This window comes from Haliaeetus leucocephalus, unplaced genomic scaffold (assembly GCF_000737465.1).
Source record: "Haliaeetus leucocephalus isolate CR32 unplaced genomic scaffold, Haliaeetus_leucocephalus-4.0 Scaffold556, whole genome shotgun sequence".
NCBI classification, from domain to species: domain Eukaryota; kingdom Metazoa; phylum Chordata; class Aves; order Accipitriformes; family Accipitridae; genus Haliaeetus; species Haliaeetus leucocephalus.
In genome coordinates, this window is record NW_010972992.1 from 3906586 (window position 1) to 3926826 (window position 20241).

A 20241-nucleotide genomic window follows, 5' to 3' on the forward strand; every position below is an offset into this window, starting at 1 on the left:
ACTGGCCACCGGTGAGAACTAGAACGTAGTTATTTGGAGTGGCTTGTTTTTGAACCTTTACATTTTGTTTTTAGAGGCCAGTGACCATGAGGCCGTTCATCTCAACAGCAGCATTTTGGATTAATCAGCAGCCAGCCTGTTTTCTTACAGTTGAAGTAACGCTTCCAACTCCCCCGCTCTCCCTGAATAATGAGTGATAGAACCACTTCGGCACCTAGACTGGCTGGCTTGCCGCTGCCACTTTGCTCTGTGTCAGGCTGCATTTTCACTGGGTCGTTTGCCATAGAAATTTCTGGCTGTGTGTCTCTGGCTTGCAGGAGGAGTCAGAGCCCTGTGGCTTGTTTTATTTTTCACTCCATAATGAAAAATAAGATTCTTGCTGGGGGAACTCAACAACTCACTATATGGGTAATGGGATATGGAGCTTTCCAACTGTGTTGCCTGGAGCACCCAGCTAGGATGCAGGAGACCTGGTTTTATGCCTCACTTTGCTGCTGGCGTTTGCATTTTATCATTACCTCTCTTTCAATACCTCAGTTTCCCTGTCTTTAAAATGGGATGATAGCTCTTTTCTCTTTTTATAATTTTTCTTAAGATATGTAGGTGACAAGTGCTGTATAAGAGATAATTATAGCCATTATTGTTACTGAGACCTGTGTAGTGGTGTGAGACCAACCAGGATGCTAGTACCTTAGCAGTGTTCTCATAAGAGTTGCCTTATTATCCACTGTTAAATCTTGTCTGCGTTAATAATGTTCGAGACAATGTGTAGTGAAAATGAGAAACCCCACAGCACATGGACATAGGGATTGCCCTTAATAGAGGCTGCCTGTTCAGCAAACTATGTATGCTGCATTATTTAGTGGTTCCTGGAGGAGAGAGTAGTCCGGCTATACTCAAGGGTGGAAGAAAATTTGGAAGTTGAACTCTTCTTTCATCCCTACAGATGGTTCCTGCTAATGTAGGCTGAGGCACACTGGCTGAGCACCAAGCAGGAAGTCTGCATCGCCAGTGCACGTGCTGTGGATAGGGGCCAACACAGTTGAGGCAGCTTCTTTCATCAGCGCTGAAATCAGTGTTTGAGTTGGATTTAATTTTGCAGTTTCCGTGGTAAGTTGATGTGCTGAGGCTGAAGCAATGTGAGATCCTGCCTAATGATGGCATTTAATGTTAGGGAGTGTAGCATGATAAATCAGATTCAGTGGAAGGGGCTTAACGAAGGGTTATAAATAATGTGTCATATATGGGCATTTTCTATTTAAATTTTCACAAAAGAATTGTGAGTCTTATAATGGTATATGTCAAGTAGAAGGGAGCGAGAGTATGTTATTTCTTTTTTAGATGCAATAGCCAATGCATTTTAAGATCTTGTCACAGCTCAGAATAATTGTGTGTGTGTGTGTGAGCAAATGGATAATACCTATGAGTGATCTCCAGATTTTTTAAAAAGTGAAAAAGACACATTACAAAGTAAAAAAGGTGCCAGAAGGAAAACTTTTAAAGTCAGCTAGCACACACAGTGCTTACCTCACCTAATTCAATGGACGGTCCAGTGGTATTCACTGGTATTATTATTATTATTATCTTTTTTTAACCTCACGCTAGCTCATGCTTATGCATCAAGCTGCAGGCAAGTGAAGAAAGTATCACGGGGACAAGCCGAGCTGTGAACCTACAGCATATTCAGTGTGCAGGGGTAACTCCATGCATGCATATCCTATCCCATGATAAATGTGAAGTAATCCAAGGTAGCTTATTCCTCGATGAAAACAGAGTCAATCTCATTTACTCTGAGATCAAAGGATATGCATATGTGGACAGATATGACAGAGGAACTAGGGAGGTATTCATTTGAAATTTAGTACCCTCCATGGCGACTTGTTTGTACGTGCTTTTAGTAGTGAAGATCTTGTTTTAATATATACTGTCAGGTAAGTTAGCAGGGAATCAATACTTCACTGTGTGCATTTTCAGCCTTGGACAAAGGAGAGAGTTGCAATCTGACTAGACTTCACAAAGATACTGTCTGTCTGCAGGTAGCTGTCAAACGGAGTTAAATTTAGTGAGAACACAACAGTACTGCCTAGTCTGGTGGTCCTGTGCCTGTCATTCTCAAACAACGCGTGGCCTGTGAGGCACCTTTAGCATTGATTACAGCTACAGAAAATTAACCTTAAACCTAGTGCAGGGAGAATGAAGCATAAGGTTGCACGGGGTGTCTTTTGTCTTACGTTGTTATCATACTTAGCTCTGCTCAGAAACACTAAACGTGTGTTTGAAAAGCAGCGAGTCCATTTATTTTAAAAAAAATCTATTTTGATGTTGATGGCATATAAGCAGTCAGATACAAACTGGGAAAAGAGTAAATGGCTTTGCGCTAAAGGGCAATCTTTTCTCCACTGAGTCGAGTGAATTCTGCTGTTGCTTTTGGTCATAGATTAATCTAGTGGCTCACAGAATGTGTTCTGATGAGATGCTTGTTTTTGACAACCTTCACCTCATAAGTTGGTGGTTTAGATAGCAATAAACTTGACAACATCCCTGTGACACGGAAGCGCTACTTTCATTTCTCGGCAGTATGGGCTAGGAGATTTGCCTTATGCATTGGCCTTGGTGGTGGGAGATACTGATCCAAGAGACATTGCTCTGTGTCTTGTTCTAGTAACGATGCCGTATGTACCTCTGCCTGTGGCTCTGCTGACTTCCCTGCCACACTAGCTTTTGTTGAGTGGAAGAATAACACAGGTCAAATAAGGCATTTGTTCGTTGTCTGTTTGTTACTCACTGTAAATAGTTTGTTCAGTGACCTTGTTCTCTGAGCTCTGAAAGCCTCTCTTGTGAAGTGGTCTTTGAAGATTTAACTTCAGTCACTTCTCTGAGCTCCTGTATTCACAAAATCCTCAGCAACAGCAGGCTGTAAATGCATTTTATATTCTATGAAGACAGCTCAGTGAAAGAAGTTATTACCTTGACCATTCAGAATGTATGGTAGCTTCATGTAAGACATGCAACATAGGAAATCCTAAGTACAAATGACCTTTTGGTGAATTGGGAGGATGTCTTACACAGTGGATTTTTCCTGTCTTTGCTGAACCCTGATAGAACTTGCAGAGATTTGACAGGAGGATGCCAGGGAGTGAGAGGGAGTTGCCAGAGCACGGTAGTTTTTGTAGACTAGGTCAGAAAGACAGGCAGTGTTAATGTGTTGTGCTTTTTGGTGAAACTGTAGTGTGAAGGTCTGTATGCTGCAAATGCCTGAGAGAGGGGAAGTCAAAAGATGCTCTCTACTGTTTCAACAAGGATTTAAAGAGATGTAGCCTTTCTTCAGAGATTCATAAGGAGTTACAGTCACAGTTACCCACTAAAGCAGTAGATGATGGAATGCAGGTAGGTAAAAATCAGTTATCCAGAGACACACAGCAAACTGGGATTTGTCAGTATAGGGGGAACTTTCAGAATGAAGATTCTGATGGAGCATTACTGCAGAATATCTATCGTAGTTAAAGTTGCTTTTTATTTCATAATAATCACTGAGCCTTTAAAGCAGGAAGTATTTGGGAGTCAAAGGGCCTGCGTCATGTAAGACAGATACGAGCTAATGGAGAACAGCACACTGCTGTTAATCAGCTTGTGTGAATAAGCCCTTTGCAGAAGCCTGGGAATACAAGCAGAGACTCTAGAAGCTATCAGTCTGTAACCCAGGCTACTGAGGAGCAGCTGTACCCTGTGCAAGGGAAGATCAGTTTAACTACCTGTGCTGAGCCTGTGAGGAGCCTTCTTGTAATAGGCATGTCTGATCTGTGTATTCCTCTTTGCTAACTCCAGCACCTTTGGAGCTGACTGAGCTCTCACTCTTAGATTTGCATCTAGTTTTGCAGCCTTGGGAGGGAGATACCAGATGAAAAAAAAGCCAGCATTTCAGTCCCTTAAGATAGAAGCTTTGAAGAGAGCTGTTTGAATCTAGATTCAAACCTTCCAGCATGTCTGCTTCCCACTTGTTAAAATTATGTAGGGCTCACAGAAAGTCTCAGAGGAAGCATTTGGGAGGTGAAGGAAATCTGAACAATTTAAATCCAAGTCTTCCACCTCCCCAGAGAATGTCTTAGTCTTAAGTGGTAGGCTGGGCTGCATAAGGATTGTTGTCTAGCAGGGCCACAGCGCACAAGGGAATAAGTAGCTGTGCAAGCGGAGAGAGCATACTGTCTCCCTGGGCTCGGGGCATTCAGCTGGGAATGAGGAATTTCTGTTCTAGCAGTACCTTGGGGACCTGGAGGACTCTTTGTTTTAAACCAATTAATGTTTAGTGTAAAAAAAACCCAAAAAACAAAAAAACCCACCAAAACTATAAGCAGTCTTTACAGCTGGGACCTTGTTGAATTTGGCTTGAGGTCAGGCCTACTTCCTATTGTAAGATTGTTTGCTGGTTCGGTAAGTCTGCTGTTAAAAATGTCTTCAATTTCACTGGGCTGTGCTTGGCTGGTGTATTTTAGTCTCTTCTTGACAGAGAGAAGGAAGCCAAGGATTTATGGCTGTGGAAAGCTGCCCACTCCTGGCTTGTACAGTCCAGAAATTGCCCAGGAGACTTTTGGTCCCTTAGATGATGGTTTGAGAGCCCGTCTTTTAGACACATTGTAGCTTTGGTCACTGTTGCATAGAAGGAAGTCTTCAAATCTGGTTGATTTCGCTGTGACTTTATGCATTTGAACAAGAGCAGATTCTCTAGATAGCACTGGGTGTATTGGTATGCATTAGTTAGTGAACCTAGCATAGTCAGCAGCTTAATTAATAGAGAAAGGGAAAGTATTTCTGTGATAATATTTTATACAGAGCTTTTAACTCTGGGACAAGACTCTGTGCAGGGAGTCTCCTGTTCAGAGTGAAACCCAGAGGTCAGGACATGTCTCCACGCAAGCCTTTTTTGCTATGAGTGCTTTGCCTCTGTCCTTGGCCTTGTGCTGCTAATCTAGTCAGAGGTAAATTAGTCCCATGGTGAGAGGTGCCCTGCCAGAAGCTTAGGTGCAGGTGTACAGACAGGGAGCTGCAGCTGCCTAAAAAGCCATGGATCTACACTTTAGGAGCCCAGAACCATGGGGAGCAAACAGCAGTCTTTGTGCTCTAAAATATTGGCTTGCAAACAATGCTCATCTTCGTCTGTGAACTGATGAATTTACCCACTGCTGGGAGCCAGCGGGCTGGAAAGTGCCTTATGATTGCTCTTCCGAAAAGGATAACTGAACCCTGTTCAGTGCTGGAAGGCAGCTTGTTATGCCATGGGACAGAGTGGGCTAGAAGCAGAACAACTGAGAAGAAATGCCACTGGTGGCCTTTTGCTCCATTCCAGAATAAAAATTTGAGTGTCTCCATATTGCAAAGCTGTCTAAATAGCGTGTGACTCAGAAGCTGTGCGAGGGGGTACATAAACCCAGTTGAGTGAGGTAAGGGAATGTCCTCCCCCCCTTTAACCATTTAGTCACAGGCAGGCTTGCATTTTGTCAGTCGTCTTATGTTATTACTGTGGCCTGGTATGAAATATGAAATTGCTCAGTGTTATTGCTGCAATGAGAAAGTGGCCATGCATGTCTGTATTTGTGTATTTTTCTTTTCAGATAAGTAGTTGAGTCCATTTTTATTTAACTAGCAGTTTTCATGAAGGAGTCTTTGTGAGATGACCCACTTTGCCAACATTCTTGTGCATCGAACAAGAATGATCATTCCTATTTAACAGGAGACAACCCAAAGTACCAGCCAATGAATCAAAGATCCTGCAGGAAGCAAGTAGGAGGGTGGAGACCACAATCCAGGAAGACTGTCTCTTGGGGCACAAGATAATGGCTGTGTCCGAATTACTGCACCTGGAGATTCTTCACCTGGTTCTGGGTGTCTCCACCGTTAAACAGTCACAGCCCCAAGCAATGCTCTAGGTGGAAGTAATGTGCCAAGAACAGCCCATCTTTGTCAGCTCCTGTATCACTCAGGGGATCTAGGCAGGCACAGAGACAGGTTAATATGTTTCCTGTTTCTGTAAGCCCTCTTCTGACATCTGGTCAGTTCTGGCTGCGGGCCTTCATAGCCTCTGAATGGCAGGCCATAAATCAGAGCTGGCATTTAAAAGAAGAATCGTAATGAAGGCTGAGAGATTCGAGGAGAATTGTTTTCCTGAGTCCCATCACATTTTCACATGTGCACATACAGACACGTGCCCTGTCCCTCAAAAACCTTTAACTAGGCTTCACCTCTCTGGGAGGATAGACTGCCTGATAAATGAGATGTCATGGTCAAACACTGCCCTAGCATTAAGGGGATTATTTCCAAATTATTTGAAAAGACATAGTACGAGGGCAGAAACCATAAATAACAAGGAGCACTTTGGAAAGTTGGAGATAGCCTCATGAGCCTTTGGGAACTTCCCAGTGCAGAGTACAGACACAGAACTGTGGGAATGCCATCTTCTAGAGGTTGTACTGCCAAACAAGTGGGTCATCAAAGCAGTCAGCAAAGGGAAGTTCGTTCTGTGTGGCTTCCCAGATCACTGTGGCAATGCACGCTGCAACGGAATCCTGTCTAGTCTACATGGAATTGAGTATAAGATGCCCCAGGCTGGCCATGAAGAACAAGTTAGCAAAGAGGCATGTGAAATGCTGTTTGCAAAACACTACTGGGCTATAGGCTTGCAGTGGCAATTTATGGCAGAGGACACTTGGCGCAAGATACAGATGGCTCCCATCTTGCAGGAGATGTTTGCCTACTGCATACCTTAATTCTGCACATTTTTTGGTGGGTGTATCTTGTTACACTGGTGTCATCTAAAAGATGAGCTTTGTTTTCCCACAAATTATGTGGAAGTGTTAGACTCTTCTCTGGCATTTGGACTCTGCTTGTGCCCACTTGTTCTTGGAATACAAATACTATTAACAAGAAGAATAACTTGAAGAATGAGGAGTCCTGCTGGGAAATGACCCTTGCTTGCCATGCCCACTGCACAGTCCCCTCAGTCACGTGTTCTCACGTCTGGCTATGGAGGCTCCTTTTGCTGTGTCTGCACAAGGCTTTCATAATAATAAACGAATTGTTTAATTTATCATTACTATCTGTATTGTAGGAGGCAGTACAGTCCCTCAGCTGAGGCTGACTGAACAGCCTATCACGCCTTCTTTTAACAGATCTGCCCCCCAAAATGCTGCTTCTCATGCTGAAGATCTTTCAGTATGAGTAGAAGAGGTGAGATAGGAGAGGAGGAAAGTGAGAGAACATGCAAGTGACTGTCAAGGCCGTCAGCAGAACAGCAGTACTGGAATAGGCCATTGGTCTGTAGACTTCCAGATCCAGTTAAACTGAAAGGTTGCAACTTCGAATTCCTCACCTGTCTGAAGATTGCAGTGTATTAGGGGGAATGTTACAGTGATAGAAGAATAAAAACCTCACAGTCTTTGGAGACTTTGTTAAATGAAAATATGTTTCAAAACAAAAAAACATTTGGTCCATCTGTGTCCCATTAGTAAGCTGGGGCCATCATCCATTTTCATTAGACAGGGCCTGCGCATGTGGGTGGGGACAGAGGCTCAGGCAGCTGCCCTGGACACCAAGCTAAAAAGCACCATATGGAAAAGCCTAATGTATGTTAACAGGCATCAGAGACCAAAATTGAAAGAATAATGGCCCATCCACATGCGGTAGCCTCAATGAGACAAACTCTCAGCACCAATCTGTCAGCTGCAATTTTGGGTCATTACAGTGCTGCGAAGCAGAGGATAACAGACAAGTTAGAGTAATCTGACTTCAGCAAGAATAATTCTTCCAGCCGTGCTAGCGCTCTGGCTCAGTTTCCTCCTTGCTAACATACATCAAACAAAATATCTCCCTTTCCTCAGAGATTCTTCCTACCGGTCCTCAGGGGATCCCGGCCAAACATTTAAATTACGTGCAATAATCTTTTAATTTGCTGGCTGCTTGGTGGCTCTGTATTGCTCTTGCCACTTCAGATAAACACACACTGTAGTAAGACTGTTTCCCTTTTGCCTGCCCCTCAGAGGTGTAACTGAAATATTTTCATTTTGACCCCACGCCCCGAGTTTCTTCTTTTAGTTTTTAATTGTTAGGTAAGGAGGTTCAGAGCTTGACTAAAACTGTTAAGTAGTCTGTGCTCTGAGTGTCTTGGCATTCAAGTTGGAATCCAGGTTAGATCCAATATCCTTGTACCAAGTTAACTCTGCATATACCCAAATGATTTTGTTTGCCTTTCCAGTGGAACTGAGCATTGCTAGACTAAAGTAAGCTCTTGCAACTGGTGGCTAGCGGAAGTCACTAGCAGTCACTGGGGCAATTTAGGATATACTTTCATAGCCTCTGTGCCTAATTTTAAATACGATGGCTATGGCATCCACCAAGTCTTCCTTCGCTTGCCAGCAGGTCCAATGCCTCCAGGGTATGTCAACAGTTTCTAGTGGTCTTTTTCTGCATACAGCTTTGAGACTCAACAAGTGGTGGGTCTGCTGTTAGTAGGTAAAAACAGGTGGCAATATGTCCAGCAGATGTGAAAAAGTCACATATGTAATCAGATATGCTCAGCAGTCAGGTAACCTCTTAATCCAGGGAGTATTTGAGTACCAACACCTGAGCATTTGTTTTTATACAGCTAGGTTATAGCTCTGCCTATCTCTGAAATGTAGATTGTACAGTGCTGTGTTGGCATGAGCTCGCTCCTCCTTTGTAGTGCTTCTGTTTAATTGTGTTTTGTTGAAAACTGTATTTAAATGCTGTTATTTTCTTTTTGCAGATTCCCTTTGTTGTTCAAGCTTTAGTCATGACTCCTGCTGAAACTTCAGTGTTGTGGATTTCACTAACAGTGTTGAAATGTGAGGAGCAGGAAGCCCAGGTAAGTGTCCCGCTAATTTAAAAAACAAAATTAAATTTCTCTATGAAACAGTAGCAATCTCACCTCAAATCCAAGTGTTTGACATCATCCAAAACAAAAGTATACAGGAGCAAAGGATGTTTTACTGGTTATTGCTTTGTGAAGATTTCTGTGAGAGATGCAAAAACGAGCAAAGAAGCTGAAGGGTAAAGTGTCCATGCAGCACAGAACTCTTGTGCTGCATTTTGGTGGGCTTGTTTGTTGGTTTTTTTTTCCCTGGGGCAAGAAACAAGAGCTTTAGGGTGGCATTCTGGCAAAAGTGAGCTTAGATCTATACTGAAAGACAGTTTGGTTTGAACACTTCCAGTTCTTTTGGGCAGAAACAGATGTGACATTCCTGCCTTAAAAGTAAGATAGATAAGGCCAGTCTTTGTAAAAAGCAATGCATCTAGAAGGTACCTTGCTTATCCCTAACTTCTCCTCCAAAAAGACAACAATGAGGGATCTGAGACTTCTTTGAAGGAGGGTTAATTTGAAATGGTTGGGAAAGGTATATCATTCCATTGAGGTGGTAAACAAAAGTTTAGCACAGCTCGTTTCTTCGTAGTTGTTTTTTTTTTCCAGGATTGTTACAGGCATTTTAATATACAGGTTCTGATTGATGCGACTCTTGGCACTGACATGGCCTTCAATCAATTTTCTCCAAGGCAGGAATGAGGTTGCATGTATTCAATGAGGGGTTTAGCCAGAGGGAAGATTGGTCTATTTCAATGTATCATACTAACTCTTTAATGTCTGAGCAGTAGCTCTTATTTTGGGAGTGATTTGGGCTGGCTTTACTGTTTATCTAGATCAGTGGGGTAATAGCCTCTTTGTTAGAAAAAAATGAGGTTATGGACAATTGCCAAGGAAGAGAAATGGTGAAAAATTGTTTTGAGTTGAATAGGGGTGAGTAGAAAATGCATTTGGATATATATATGGACAAGGAGCCTGTTGCAAGTGGTTTTAATGAATTTGCCAGTCCTAATGCTGTTGAAACCTATTCCTCAGCGTGTTTCTCAGCTTCTCCCTCTTCCTGAGTGGGGAGGGAGCCTCAGGAATTTACTGTCTCCTCCAGTCTCAGCAAGTTACACATTTGGGAGGTGAATACCATTCTTCACAGTGTTAATGATTGCATGTAGAGGAAGAGCAGTCCTGAAAGAAGAAATGAAAGGAGATGGAAATAGAGACAAGCAGCCAGGCTTTAACTTCCAAAGGCAGGCCTTGTGCTCTCAGCTGAGAGCAACTTTGCTATGGTTTTGGTGTGGAAGATGAAGTCTGGGCTCCCCTTCTTTGAAAAACCAGGGCTTCATCCCAAGCATAGTGCTGGTCGCTGTACTCTGCAGAGTCTGGTTCTGCAGATAGGAAAGGATTTAAGCTTTGTTTAAGAAAAGATATAACAGTGGAGGATTACATGGAAACTCCAGCAGGAGGTGGATATGGTTCTTCTGTCAAGCTTGTTTTTCAGTTCTGCCTTGATAAAGAATGATTTTGGAGAGAGGCTACTGCTCAAGTGGATCCTCTTATTGAAGACTCTGCGCTGGAGGGAATGGCACATGCTAATAGAGCCTCTTCTAAGCTGGCAAGTGACTTTCCAGGCCTTCCAGTCATTGTGGCAGGTGTGTAACCCCAAACTACTCTCTGAATGAGGTTGTCATTCCTGGGTGCTGTTCTGGGAGCTGAAAAGTCTCCTAATTACTTCGCAGGGCCAAACTGCTTGCTGAATGAGGCTATGATAGGTTCAGGGGAGGCCTTTGATTAGCCTCACTCTATTCACAGTAGGGAGTTCCTGATGGGCTCATCCTTGGTTGGTCTTTGTGTCCTCTAGTATAGAGATTTGTTGTATTTTTCTTGCTTCTCTTTGTTGTAAGCCCCAGTCTGCCTTCCCTAGGTTGAGACTTCATGTTGGATAGGAGATACATGTTAGACGTGTGTTATTCACCCGCCCCCTTTGTTCCTCTTGGCTGTTTGGAGGGAGGCTTACCCAAGGAAAGTGTGTTGGCTGTGCCTGCAATGTGCATAGCATCTTTGCTTGGAGAGAAAACAGCACTGTATTTCATAGCTTTGGCTCTAGCTGTAACTGAATTGTAACCAAATTCTGTTCCCAGCACAAACAGCTGCTCCAGTGAAGTCACAGACTTGGAGCCAGCCCAGCAGACATGCTGCAGCTACCAAGGATGTGGGCGGGAGCGAGACGGTAGCTTTGTGAGCTAGTTCAGTTTTTGAGAGCCAGGCTAATGGGACTGGGGAGACGGGCAGGGGGAAAAGAAATTCTGATGTATGCAGTTCTTATGCTGTCTTCCCCATGGCAGAGTGGGTGTTTTTTCCAGGAGAAGGTGGAGTAGTGTGACCAGCATCTCTTAACTTGTGTGCTGTCATATTCTCTTCCCAAGGGGATGTGAGTGTGCAGTGCAGGGGTTTGCCCTGGCATTTGTATAGTCACGTATGTGAATACATACACATACATCCATGCAGTGGTTAAAATGGGCTGGCATACATGAACATAACATGCTGTTGGATTCTGCAGCTGTGTAGTTGAACAGAAGTTATACAGGTATTTACACATTATCATTTTGAGTGTGTATACATACATAACATATAAATTGTGTGTGCGTGGTCTCTAACATATGCATGCGTGCATGTGCATACACACACAGACACACATGTTCAGACACATATGCTTTGCACTCTGAGCTTTGTGGTGCTCCTGGAGAGGTCATGTTTCACAGCCTGAGACCGGTCCCACACAGGTGACAGTTACTGTTGTTTTTGAGAGCTCTGTTCATGCCAGAGGAGCAAAGCTGTCAACCACTATCTTTACCCCAGAGTTTTTATTGATCTTCCTAGACAATTTGAGCTCAGATCTGAGTGCTTTCAGATGAGGACGACACTGTAGAATTGCATTGGCTGTGCTTTGGAAGTCAGTGCAGCGTAGAGAGGACAAGTCCGGTGATGTTTTTGCTGCTGGAGAAATGTGCCTTAGCATTCTGTAGCAGTTGGAGTCCATCTTTGCAAACAGAATATAAAACAATGAGGTAGCAGTAGACAGCATAGGAAGGAGGAAAGCATGCCCTAACTGAAGAAAGTATCTTGCCCCATCACATGAGCTTTCTCTGCCTGCTATTTTTCCCTGGCAAGATTATTTCTTCCTGCTTCACAGCAGCCAGGCTCTTCCTGCTGCCCCACTCCATGCTCTGCTTGCTCCGTCTGTGCGCTTGTCTTTTGATGTCAGTCACGCTAGTTGATTTGTAATGAGGAAACAGAACGCCTTTTCCTCCGCTGCATTTGGTCCCCCCAGTCCTCTGAACCCCTCAATGCAGGAGGATTGGATTTAGCCACGGAACAGCAAACATCCAAGCAATCTCTTAGGGCTCTGCAGAGGCAGCTGGCATTTGAGAAGTAAGGGGCAGTGGGGAGCAATGTCTTCAGGGATCACAGCAAGCAGCCATTATGCTCATTTGGTCTCCTGGTTTGTGACGCAAGAATAGCCACTGCGATGTTAGATGACTGCACTGTCTCATCTTAGAAGCCAGGAAGACCTGTGCATGCTTTTCCTCTATTCATTAACCAGCATCTTGCTTTGGCACTGTACCTGTGTTTTGGATTTGGAGGCATGTTCAGATGCTCACTGTCCTGTGTATTACACCTGAAACATCTGGTCCTCACTGTCATCAGTCGTTGCAGAGCTTTTCATAGAATTGCTGTCAGAATGCAGGAGCTGCCTTTCAAAGGCCCAGAGATGGTTTTCTCCCCTGGCACAAGATGATTTTCTGAGGCAGTGTGTGGTTTTGCATGGTCCATTTGAGAATAGAGCTGTCTGGAACTTTTTTGATTAAGTGGATGTGGGGCTGTATTGACTTCATTTTTACAGGATCCCAGAGTCTGTCACAGCTGAAGCTCTTTCTGCAGGAACATAGCTTTGGCAGAATTTACCTCAGGTAACATTTTTGCAGTTTCAAAACTTGGGGTCAGAGGGAAATCTGAACTGAAGAGCTACCTCAGGACTTAGCCTGGATCTTACACAACTTTGATGAAGGCTCTAGCTGCACAGCTGGTTTCCAGCCTTCTCATTTTGACAGCTGGTTCCTGCTGCTGTCTGGTTTTGCAGGGAAAGTGGAGATCAGGTCTCTGGATCCTAGTGGTACCAGCCTGAGGGGCATTGTGTTGGCTGAGCAGCTCTGCTCTTGCTGATTTATTCATGTGTCTGGCTTAGCTGTCTGCACTTGCTTTTGCCACAGGAAGGATTTGAAACCTTTCCTTGACAGACCTCAGTGTTGAGTAGTAAAAGAATTATTATTTTTTTTCAAGGGGAAGTCCTTTTTCTGAACCTTGGCTTTCACACATGTTGGTGGTTCTCTCAAAAATGATGGCTTGCCTCTGTGCTACCTCAGCCCTCAAGCATGGAAGGAGACAGGGGCACATGAAGACAGTTGGGCAGACTTCTCAAGAGGCGTCTGTCATTTCAGATAACACCCAAGCTTCCTAAAGTGGATCAGTAACTTGGCAAGTTACAGAGCTCTGGAAACTGCAGTCACATGGATGAAGTCCACTGAGCCTTCAGGCTGGCTTAGTCCTGTGCAGACAAAAGAGAAATTGTGGGCAAGAGGAGCATCTGTGGGGCCTGAGGTTAGCTATCATAGTGCTCTCAAGATACTGTTGCACCTGGCTAGCTGATGCCCAACGGCCTTTTGGAGGTGGAAGGTTTCTGGGCAAAGAAACAGGGACAACGTTTTTGGCGTTGTTCACATCAGGTGCTAAGGACTAAAATCACAGCAGTCTTGTCTCTCCACAGACCATGCCAGAGGAAAGCCAATATGTGCACCAAGCATTCGGTTACTCAGTCTCCAGGATTACAATTTATTAAGTCAGCTTTCTTTTTTTCAGTGCTAGGCAGCAACCATCAGCTTCAGGGGCCTCATTAAATTCTGGAGCTGTGAGAAACTTTTCAGACCCAAGACCAGAATTGACTCTTCATGCCTCTGCTACTGAACTGAGCAGGCAGCCTGATGTGGGATGGTTCTGGAAGTACTTATGTCTGTGGGAATCGGGCACCAGCTTAGTTAGGCACAGACTGATCTTTTGCAAAATTCTCTTTCTCTTCCCTTGTTTCCAGCCAGTATAAAGCCCACATCTTTTGTGTGTTGACAGGATCCTTTTAGCAGCTAGTGGGCCATGGGAAAAGCTAGTACCCTCTGGGTTCTTGTCCGTTAACTGTGCTTGTAGGTAGTGCTGCTACACAATTACTTATTACTGCTACTGGTTTCTCCTTCACTTTTATTAAATGGTGTTTTCTGTTTGCAGTCTGCTAAATGCTTTGTTGGCTTTAGTTTTGTTCATGTAATAACTCCTGCATTCCTGCCAGCGCCAACTTTGCTGCCTGGGGTAATGATTTTTTGGCTGTTCAAAAATAAGTATCAGAAGGTGTCCATTTAATTACAGGATATCTCAGTATAAATTTCCTGCACGTGCAGTGCGGTAGTCTGTTCCCTGCTGCAAATCAGTTTTCCTGCTCTCTGTCCCATTTTTGTCAGGGAAGAGGTAGGACCTAGGTTTGGCGTCAACATATCTGTCTTTTCACCCTCTATAAATTTAGGCCTATCTCGATATGAGCTGGAATAGGAGTTTTGTGGGAAACCTAAATGCTGACTTGGAAAGAAGCAGTCTGCAAGCAGTGGAATCAATAAAGCTTTATGTCCTATAGCGTTGGCTTTCCCAGTTGAATTCCCTGGGGTCTTATAGTGGTGTGAAATCCTTGTGTGGATTCACAAATGTTTAAAAGAAATTTGAGTTCTTTTTTTTAGTTTTTCCCTCAGAGAATCCCCAGTAATAGGTATTTTTTTTTCTGTCCACCTATCTACATTGCACTGATATCCTTGGAACTGCTTCTCTTCTGCCAAATTTGGTAGAAATTGACTGTTGGGCCTTTAAAGTTAGTAAGCTAGGTTACACAGGCAGATGTGAGCACAGAGGATTTTTGTCTTGTTTCTGTACCAAGCCAGGTTCAAAAGACATAATTAATTAAGAATGCTTTTCTACCTTATGGGTGTTCCAAGGTGGACAAGATAAAAAGCAATCTGTGCATGTAAACAAGGCATAGAGCAGGTTTCAGTCAACACAAGCTTGCACTGGATTAAAATGTGCAGCTAAGAACTGGAAGACTTTCGCATCTCTTAAACTCGTGCCAGTGTGCGCTGTAGTGTCATGTCACCTGAGTATTCCTGTGCCGTTACACAGAACCATCTAACCAGCCTCACTCACTATTCTGAAATCCTGTAATATGCCCCATTATTTTGTTTTCAACACCTTCCTGCTCTCACAATGGAAGAAACTGTACTTCCAGTAACATGCTGTTTGCATTAATTGTAATTGTAGATCAGTTGGTTGGAGGGAAAGAGCATTGCCCAACTCCCCTTGTTCCCCCATGCAGACACTGTCTGGAGCCACTCTGTACCTCCTCCCACTGCCTGCCTTCCCACAGAGCTGCGATACTACAGTTCCCTCCAAGAGCCTGAAGCATTCCTAATCCATCCACTCCATCCCTGTCTGCCTCTCCCTGTCATTGACTGAGGCCTCATGCACCGAACACAAGCCTGGTTTTTAGTGATTGCTGTTCCCAGAACTCAGCAGGCTGAAGGGGGTGGAAGGGAGATAAACATCAGAGTTCAACATCCAGACAAACACAGCAGAGCACACACAATAAATACATCCGCCCCCAAATGCAAATACATCAGAAGAGATTCCTTCCCCAGGGCTCAGAGCAAAGCAGGCTCAGACAGGAGAGCAACACGATGAGGTGAGTGCAGTCGCAGGGACCTCCCCAGCTTCTCTGGCCACTTGGTTTTGTGCAGGCCTTAGAAGGCTGTTTAGCTGTTACTACAGTATGACTCCACTGATACCTTCTGACTTCTTCCATTGTCAAGTGAGAAGGGTGTTGGCATGAAGACTTCAGCTAGCACTGAGATATCTGATTTGGTATCAAGACTGGCAACTTTGGTTGTGTGGCTTTTGGGGTATGATCTGAGTTGACGCTCACTCTTTTTCTGTTAATCTCTGTTCCTTTGTCACAGGCTGTTTGTCTTGCTAGCTATGCTTTACAGTGAAGTAAGCAGCAGCATTGTGCTGCCAAAAATGTATGGGAGGATCACGTCCCCCAACTTCCCAAATGTCTACCCGAATCACAAGGAGAGAATCTGGAATATTACTGTACCCAAGGGATATTCTGTCCGCATCTACTTCACCCATTTCAACCTGGAGCTGTCCTACCTGTGTGAATACGATTATGTGAAGGTATGTGTAGGGCAGGGCGATGTATAATAGGCTAAGTTGTTAAAAACTGTGTATATGTGATCCTGGACACATGCAGGACCAACGTAACTGTTGTAAGCACTTGATTCTAGTCTGCTAGTAAAGTTCAGGCTCATCTGATTTCTAAATGATGTGTTTATTGAGGCCCATGGGACCAGGAAGTAGAACTGGTTGTCATGTTGGAACATCTGAAACTTGAGTTGTTTGTGCTCAGAAAATTCTGATGTTCCCCTCTCATGAAGCAAAGGGTTTGAAATTTTGCCCAAAACAACATTTGAGCTTCATTTTGCTGAAGTTACAGTGTGTGTTCTAAATTAACAAGTAGTGCTATACACAGAGTATAATGGGACATCATAAAAGTGTAAGCGATAGTCTAAACAAGATACTGTCAGCTTGTCTAAACGTGCACTTGCAACACTTGCTATGGTGTGTTTGCTAGCTAATGTGAGAAACAACCTCGGAAAAAGAAAGATACTATCTTCAGGAAGTGTGTGAGTGATCAGCGGTGTCCCTGGAAGGTTTGTACTCCATGTGCTAGCATGTGCTCTAGTCTGGGTGGCCCTGTCACTGGTTGAAGGCCATGCTACCTCTGCACTCATTTTGTTCTTTGCGTGGGTCTGATATACATTAAAGAGGGAGCTGTATGCACAGGGAGTATGCAAACCCAATGCATCAGCAGTACTTTTGAATCTGATGGAACCAAATCAGGCAGCCTTGTTCCCATTTAGGAAGATCTCATTTCCATGATTTTTATATGGCAAGTTGCACCCATTCCCCAAATCCGTGTTGTTCTTCATGTAATTTCCTTTGGGCAGGACAGAGTACTCATTTCTGGCAGGTCTGTAGTACACAGTTCTATCACTACCGTGTATAGCATGAACCCATGTATCAGAACATTACTCTTGTAGTAAAAACACAAGATAAATGAAGAGCTGGAACTGTAATAAGTGAATCATAGAGCAAGTTAGTGACTAATTTAAAGAGACCTTTTACTATACATTTGAATTTGTCAGTGTATGAAATCTTTTTACCCCAGTTGTCTCTGGCTTTACCAAGATCTGATTGTCACTGAGAGTGCCAAGTTAACAAGAGCATTACAAACAAAGCATGGTGCTGATAGCCCTGGCTGGCATCACAGCTTTATGTGGGCCTCTGAAAGGAAAAAGGGAGACAAAATTATGGGCTTAAGTCACAGAGACTAGGGGAAATCTTCTCTTATCTGTCCCTGAATCTGGACTGACCTCCAGAAGCATATTTTGAGAGCATCCAAGCCTCCTTTCTCACACTATTAAACACATGCTTTCCAAGCCATGGCAGCAGGTTGGGAAGAGCAAAGCTCTGTGCTCATCTGGTAGATTTGTCTGCCCATTTTGCAGCTGAGCTCTGGTGGGAGGACCTTGGCTACACTGTGTGGAAAGGATAGTACAGACACTGAGGAGGCTCCGGGCAACAAGACATATGTCTCCATTGACAACAACCTCATGGTAGCGTTTCGGTCTGATTACTCCAATGAGAAACCGTTCACAGGCTTTGAGGCCTTCTACGCTGCTGAAGGTAAGAGACCAGCTCCTCTTGTAGGTGGAAGGGAGACAGCTGTGGTGGGGTTGGTGCTTCCTTGTGCTCTCATAAACTGTGGCTGCTTGTGTGAGGTGGGAGAAGGCAGTCTCATTGCATGGAAGCAGGTCCAAAAGGGCACAGCAACCAAAGGCCAACAAGCCAACCTCACAAAACACAGAGTGGTTCAGACCAAGATGAAGTGTTGTTGAAGGGTATTGGTTGCCTAATTCTGTGCTTCACCCATTAGATATCGATGAGTGCAAACAGCTATTTGATGGTGAACCCCTCTGCAATCATCACTGTCACAACTACGTGGGGGGCTACTATTGCAGCTGTCGGATTGGCTACACACTGCATGAAAACAAGAGGACGTGCACAGGTGAGCTCTAGCTAGATCAGGAGATGCTTCCCTACCTACAACATCCACTTAAATCCAGTCCTGACACTAGCATCGAGGTGAAAGCTGTGGGTTTTTGTTGTTGTTTGCATTATTCCCTATGTGCCTGGTGCAGCTGGAAGAAGGTACCAGGGCGTTAGTCAGGGCTGTGAGCAGAGGCCCTGATTTGCAGAGTGGCTGTGGGCTAATGGCTGCCATTAGGGACAGCAATATTGTGTCACGGTAAAACAGTGCACTGGCAATTGGTTTTGGTTACTCCTAAGGCAGCATCCACATGTGTTCAGCTTTAGACAGATTGGAGAAAAAAGGAACTTGTCTTACACTTCCCACTGCAGACACATCCAGTCTTCATGGCTGCCAGTGCAGCCAGCCTTGCAAAACTGAGTATATCTTGCTCCCTGGGTACTGAGATACTGAGTATTCTGGACCCGAGTTAGTAGATGTGTTGGAAAAACTAACAATTGAGTTGTGAAGTCTGATGGAGAAACAGTTTGCTTCCTCTCCCTGTAAGGACACAGGCCAAGAAGCAGCACAGTCCACATATCGCTAACACCAGATACAATGGTCCACTTATTTAATGGGAGACAAGGCCAGGCACAGATCTCTTGTTCAGAAGGGCATAGAGCGTGAGGTTTACCTAGCTGACTTCTGCCTGGCTCTGCTTCTCACTTCACAACTAGGGAAAGCTTATGTGTCATCAGGCAGTGAAGTGTCTGTCTGAATCAGCACCATGACCGGCACCTTAGGATTCACTTTGCAGTGAAACGTGTGCTTACACGTGGTGTCAGACTCCTCTTTTGTGGGTGCAGCTTTGCCCACCTGGAGCTGAATCTTGTCTGGAGAGAACCAGCACACATACTGCTCACTAAATATTGTCACAGGTGGGAAGATAGTTTCTTTGAGCTCCCCAGTGCTGAAATGCAGAATAAGATCTAACTTCCAGTGCTTAAGGCCACCTTGGCATTTAGCTTCCCAACTCTAGCCTATTATAAACTCTCCAGCCATGGCTGCCTGGGTCTGATTCAAGATTCAAACTCCTCGTATCTCCAGTGTATTGGAACAGACCTGTTCATTCAACCTCCCCTTCGTAAAGTGATGGCTTTTAGCACAAGTATATGGATTTACTAACGCTATAAAGTATGTGCCTAGTCTTAATGTGAAGGTGCAAAATGAATAGCTGTGAACTAGCAGACTAGCAGCTTTGTGTTGACCATTCATGTGTGCACTTATGCCCCCCTCCATGAACATCACGCTAGCAGAGGGAGCTTAGCAGCAATATTGGAGGGCTGGGCTACCCTGATGGGTGGACACCTGCACATTGGGAATTACTATAGTGCAGCTGATGTGCTGGAACCTGTTCACATTTCAGAGGTCTTTAGATGCAAGCACTGAAGCCAATTCAGCGACAGTGACTGAGCTGGGCTGCAAAGCAAAGGTCTCTGGGGATCGCCATCATGAGACGAGGGCAAAGGCTGCCCCTTTGATTTTTGGGCTCCTGTCTGACCAGGCTGATACTGACAGGCTCTTTTTTTCTCCTTTATTTTCCAGCATGAGATAATTAAACTTCTCCTCGCTTAGGCAGAGATGGAGACAGATGTGCTGGGAAGAGCTGCTTTGCCCTCCCTCCTGACCTGCCTGTTGCAGTCTGCCGAAGGGCTGCAGGCTTCTCTTGCTTGGTGACTTGTATGTCATGGTTCTTTGCCTTTCAGACCTGCCTCCTGCAGACAATAAAGAGGCTGTTCCTTGTTGAAAGCTGATGGCAGCCTCTGGGGCATTCATTTTCTTGCATTTCCCATGTGTCACTAGGGAAAAAAAGAAGGTAGATAAGGCAGGAGCTGATAAGAGAGAAGCCATTGTGAAAGGCCCCTAAGCATCACAGCTACCTGAAGACTCTTGAATTTCTTGTCCAGCTCTTGTTGCTTGACATTCCATAGTTCTTAAACTGCAACAAGACCAGAACCACACATTTTTGTTCCCTAATGTTCTTTTTAGATATGCTTTTGTCTGTACTCAGGCTTGTAGATTGAAACTGTATTCAGAGCCCATTCACTCTTTGGAAAGGCTTGATTTTTTTTTTTTTTTGATCCAAATT

The 20241-nt window shown here is 44.3% G+C and overlaps 1 protein-coding gene across 1 annotated transcript; it reads left to right on the forward strand.

Moving 5' to 3' along the window:
* Positions 1–15633: 15633 nt before the first annotated feature.
* Positions 15634–19901, forward strand: MASP2 (mannan-binding lectin serine peptidase 2). Its single transcript, XM_010577327.1, has 5 exons — positions 15634–15683; positions 15958–16177; positions 17572–17749; positions 18000–18131; positions 19698–19901. Exons 1-5 carry the CDS (start codon positions 15679–15681, stop codon positions 19700–19702), a joined length of 540 nt encoding a protein of 179 aa, XP_010575629.1. The 5' UTR covers positions 15634–15678; the 3' UTR covers positions 19703–19901.
* The last annotated feature ends 340 nt before the right edge of the window (positions 19902–20241 follow it).

What these genes read in the sequence shown, in the direction of transcription:
- MASP2 (XM_010577327.1), top strand. An exon ending in GTGAATACGATTATGTGAAG is followed by an intron (nt 16,178 to 17,571) that starts GTATGTGTAGGG and finishes CCCATTTTGCAG; the next exon opens with CTGAGCTCTGGTGGGAGGAC. An exon ending in GGCCTTCTACGCTGCTGAAG is followed by an intron (nt 17,750 to 17,999) that starts GTAAGAGACCAG and finishes TTCACCCATTAG; the next exon opens with ATATCGATGAGTGCAAACAG.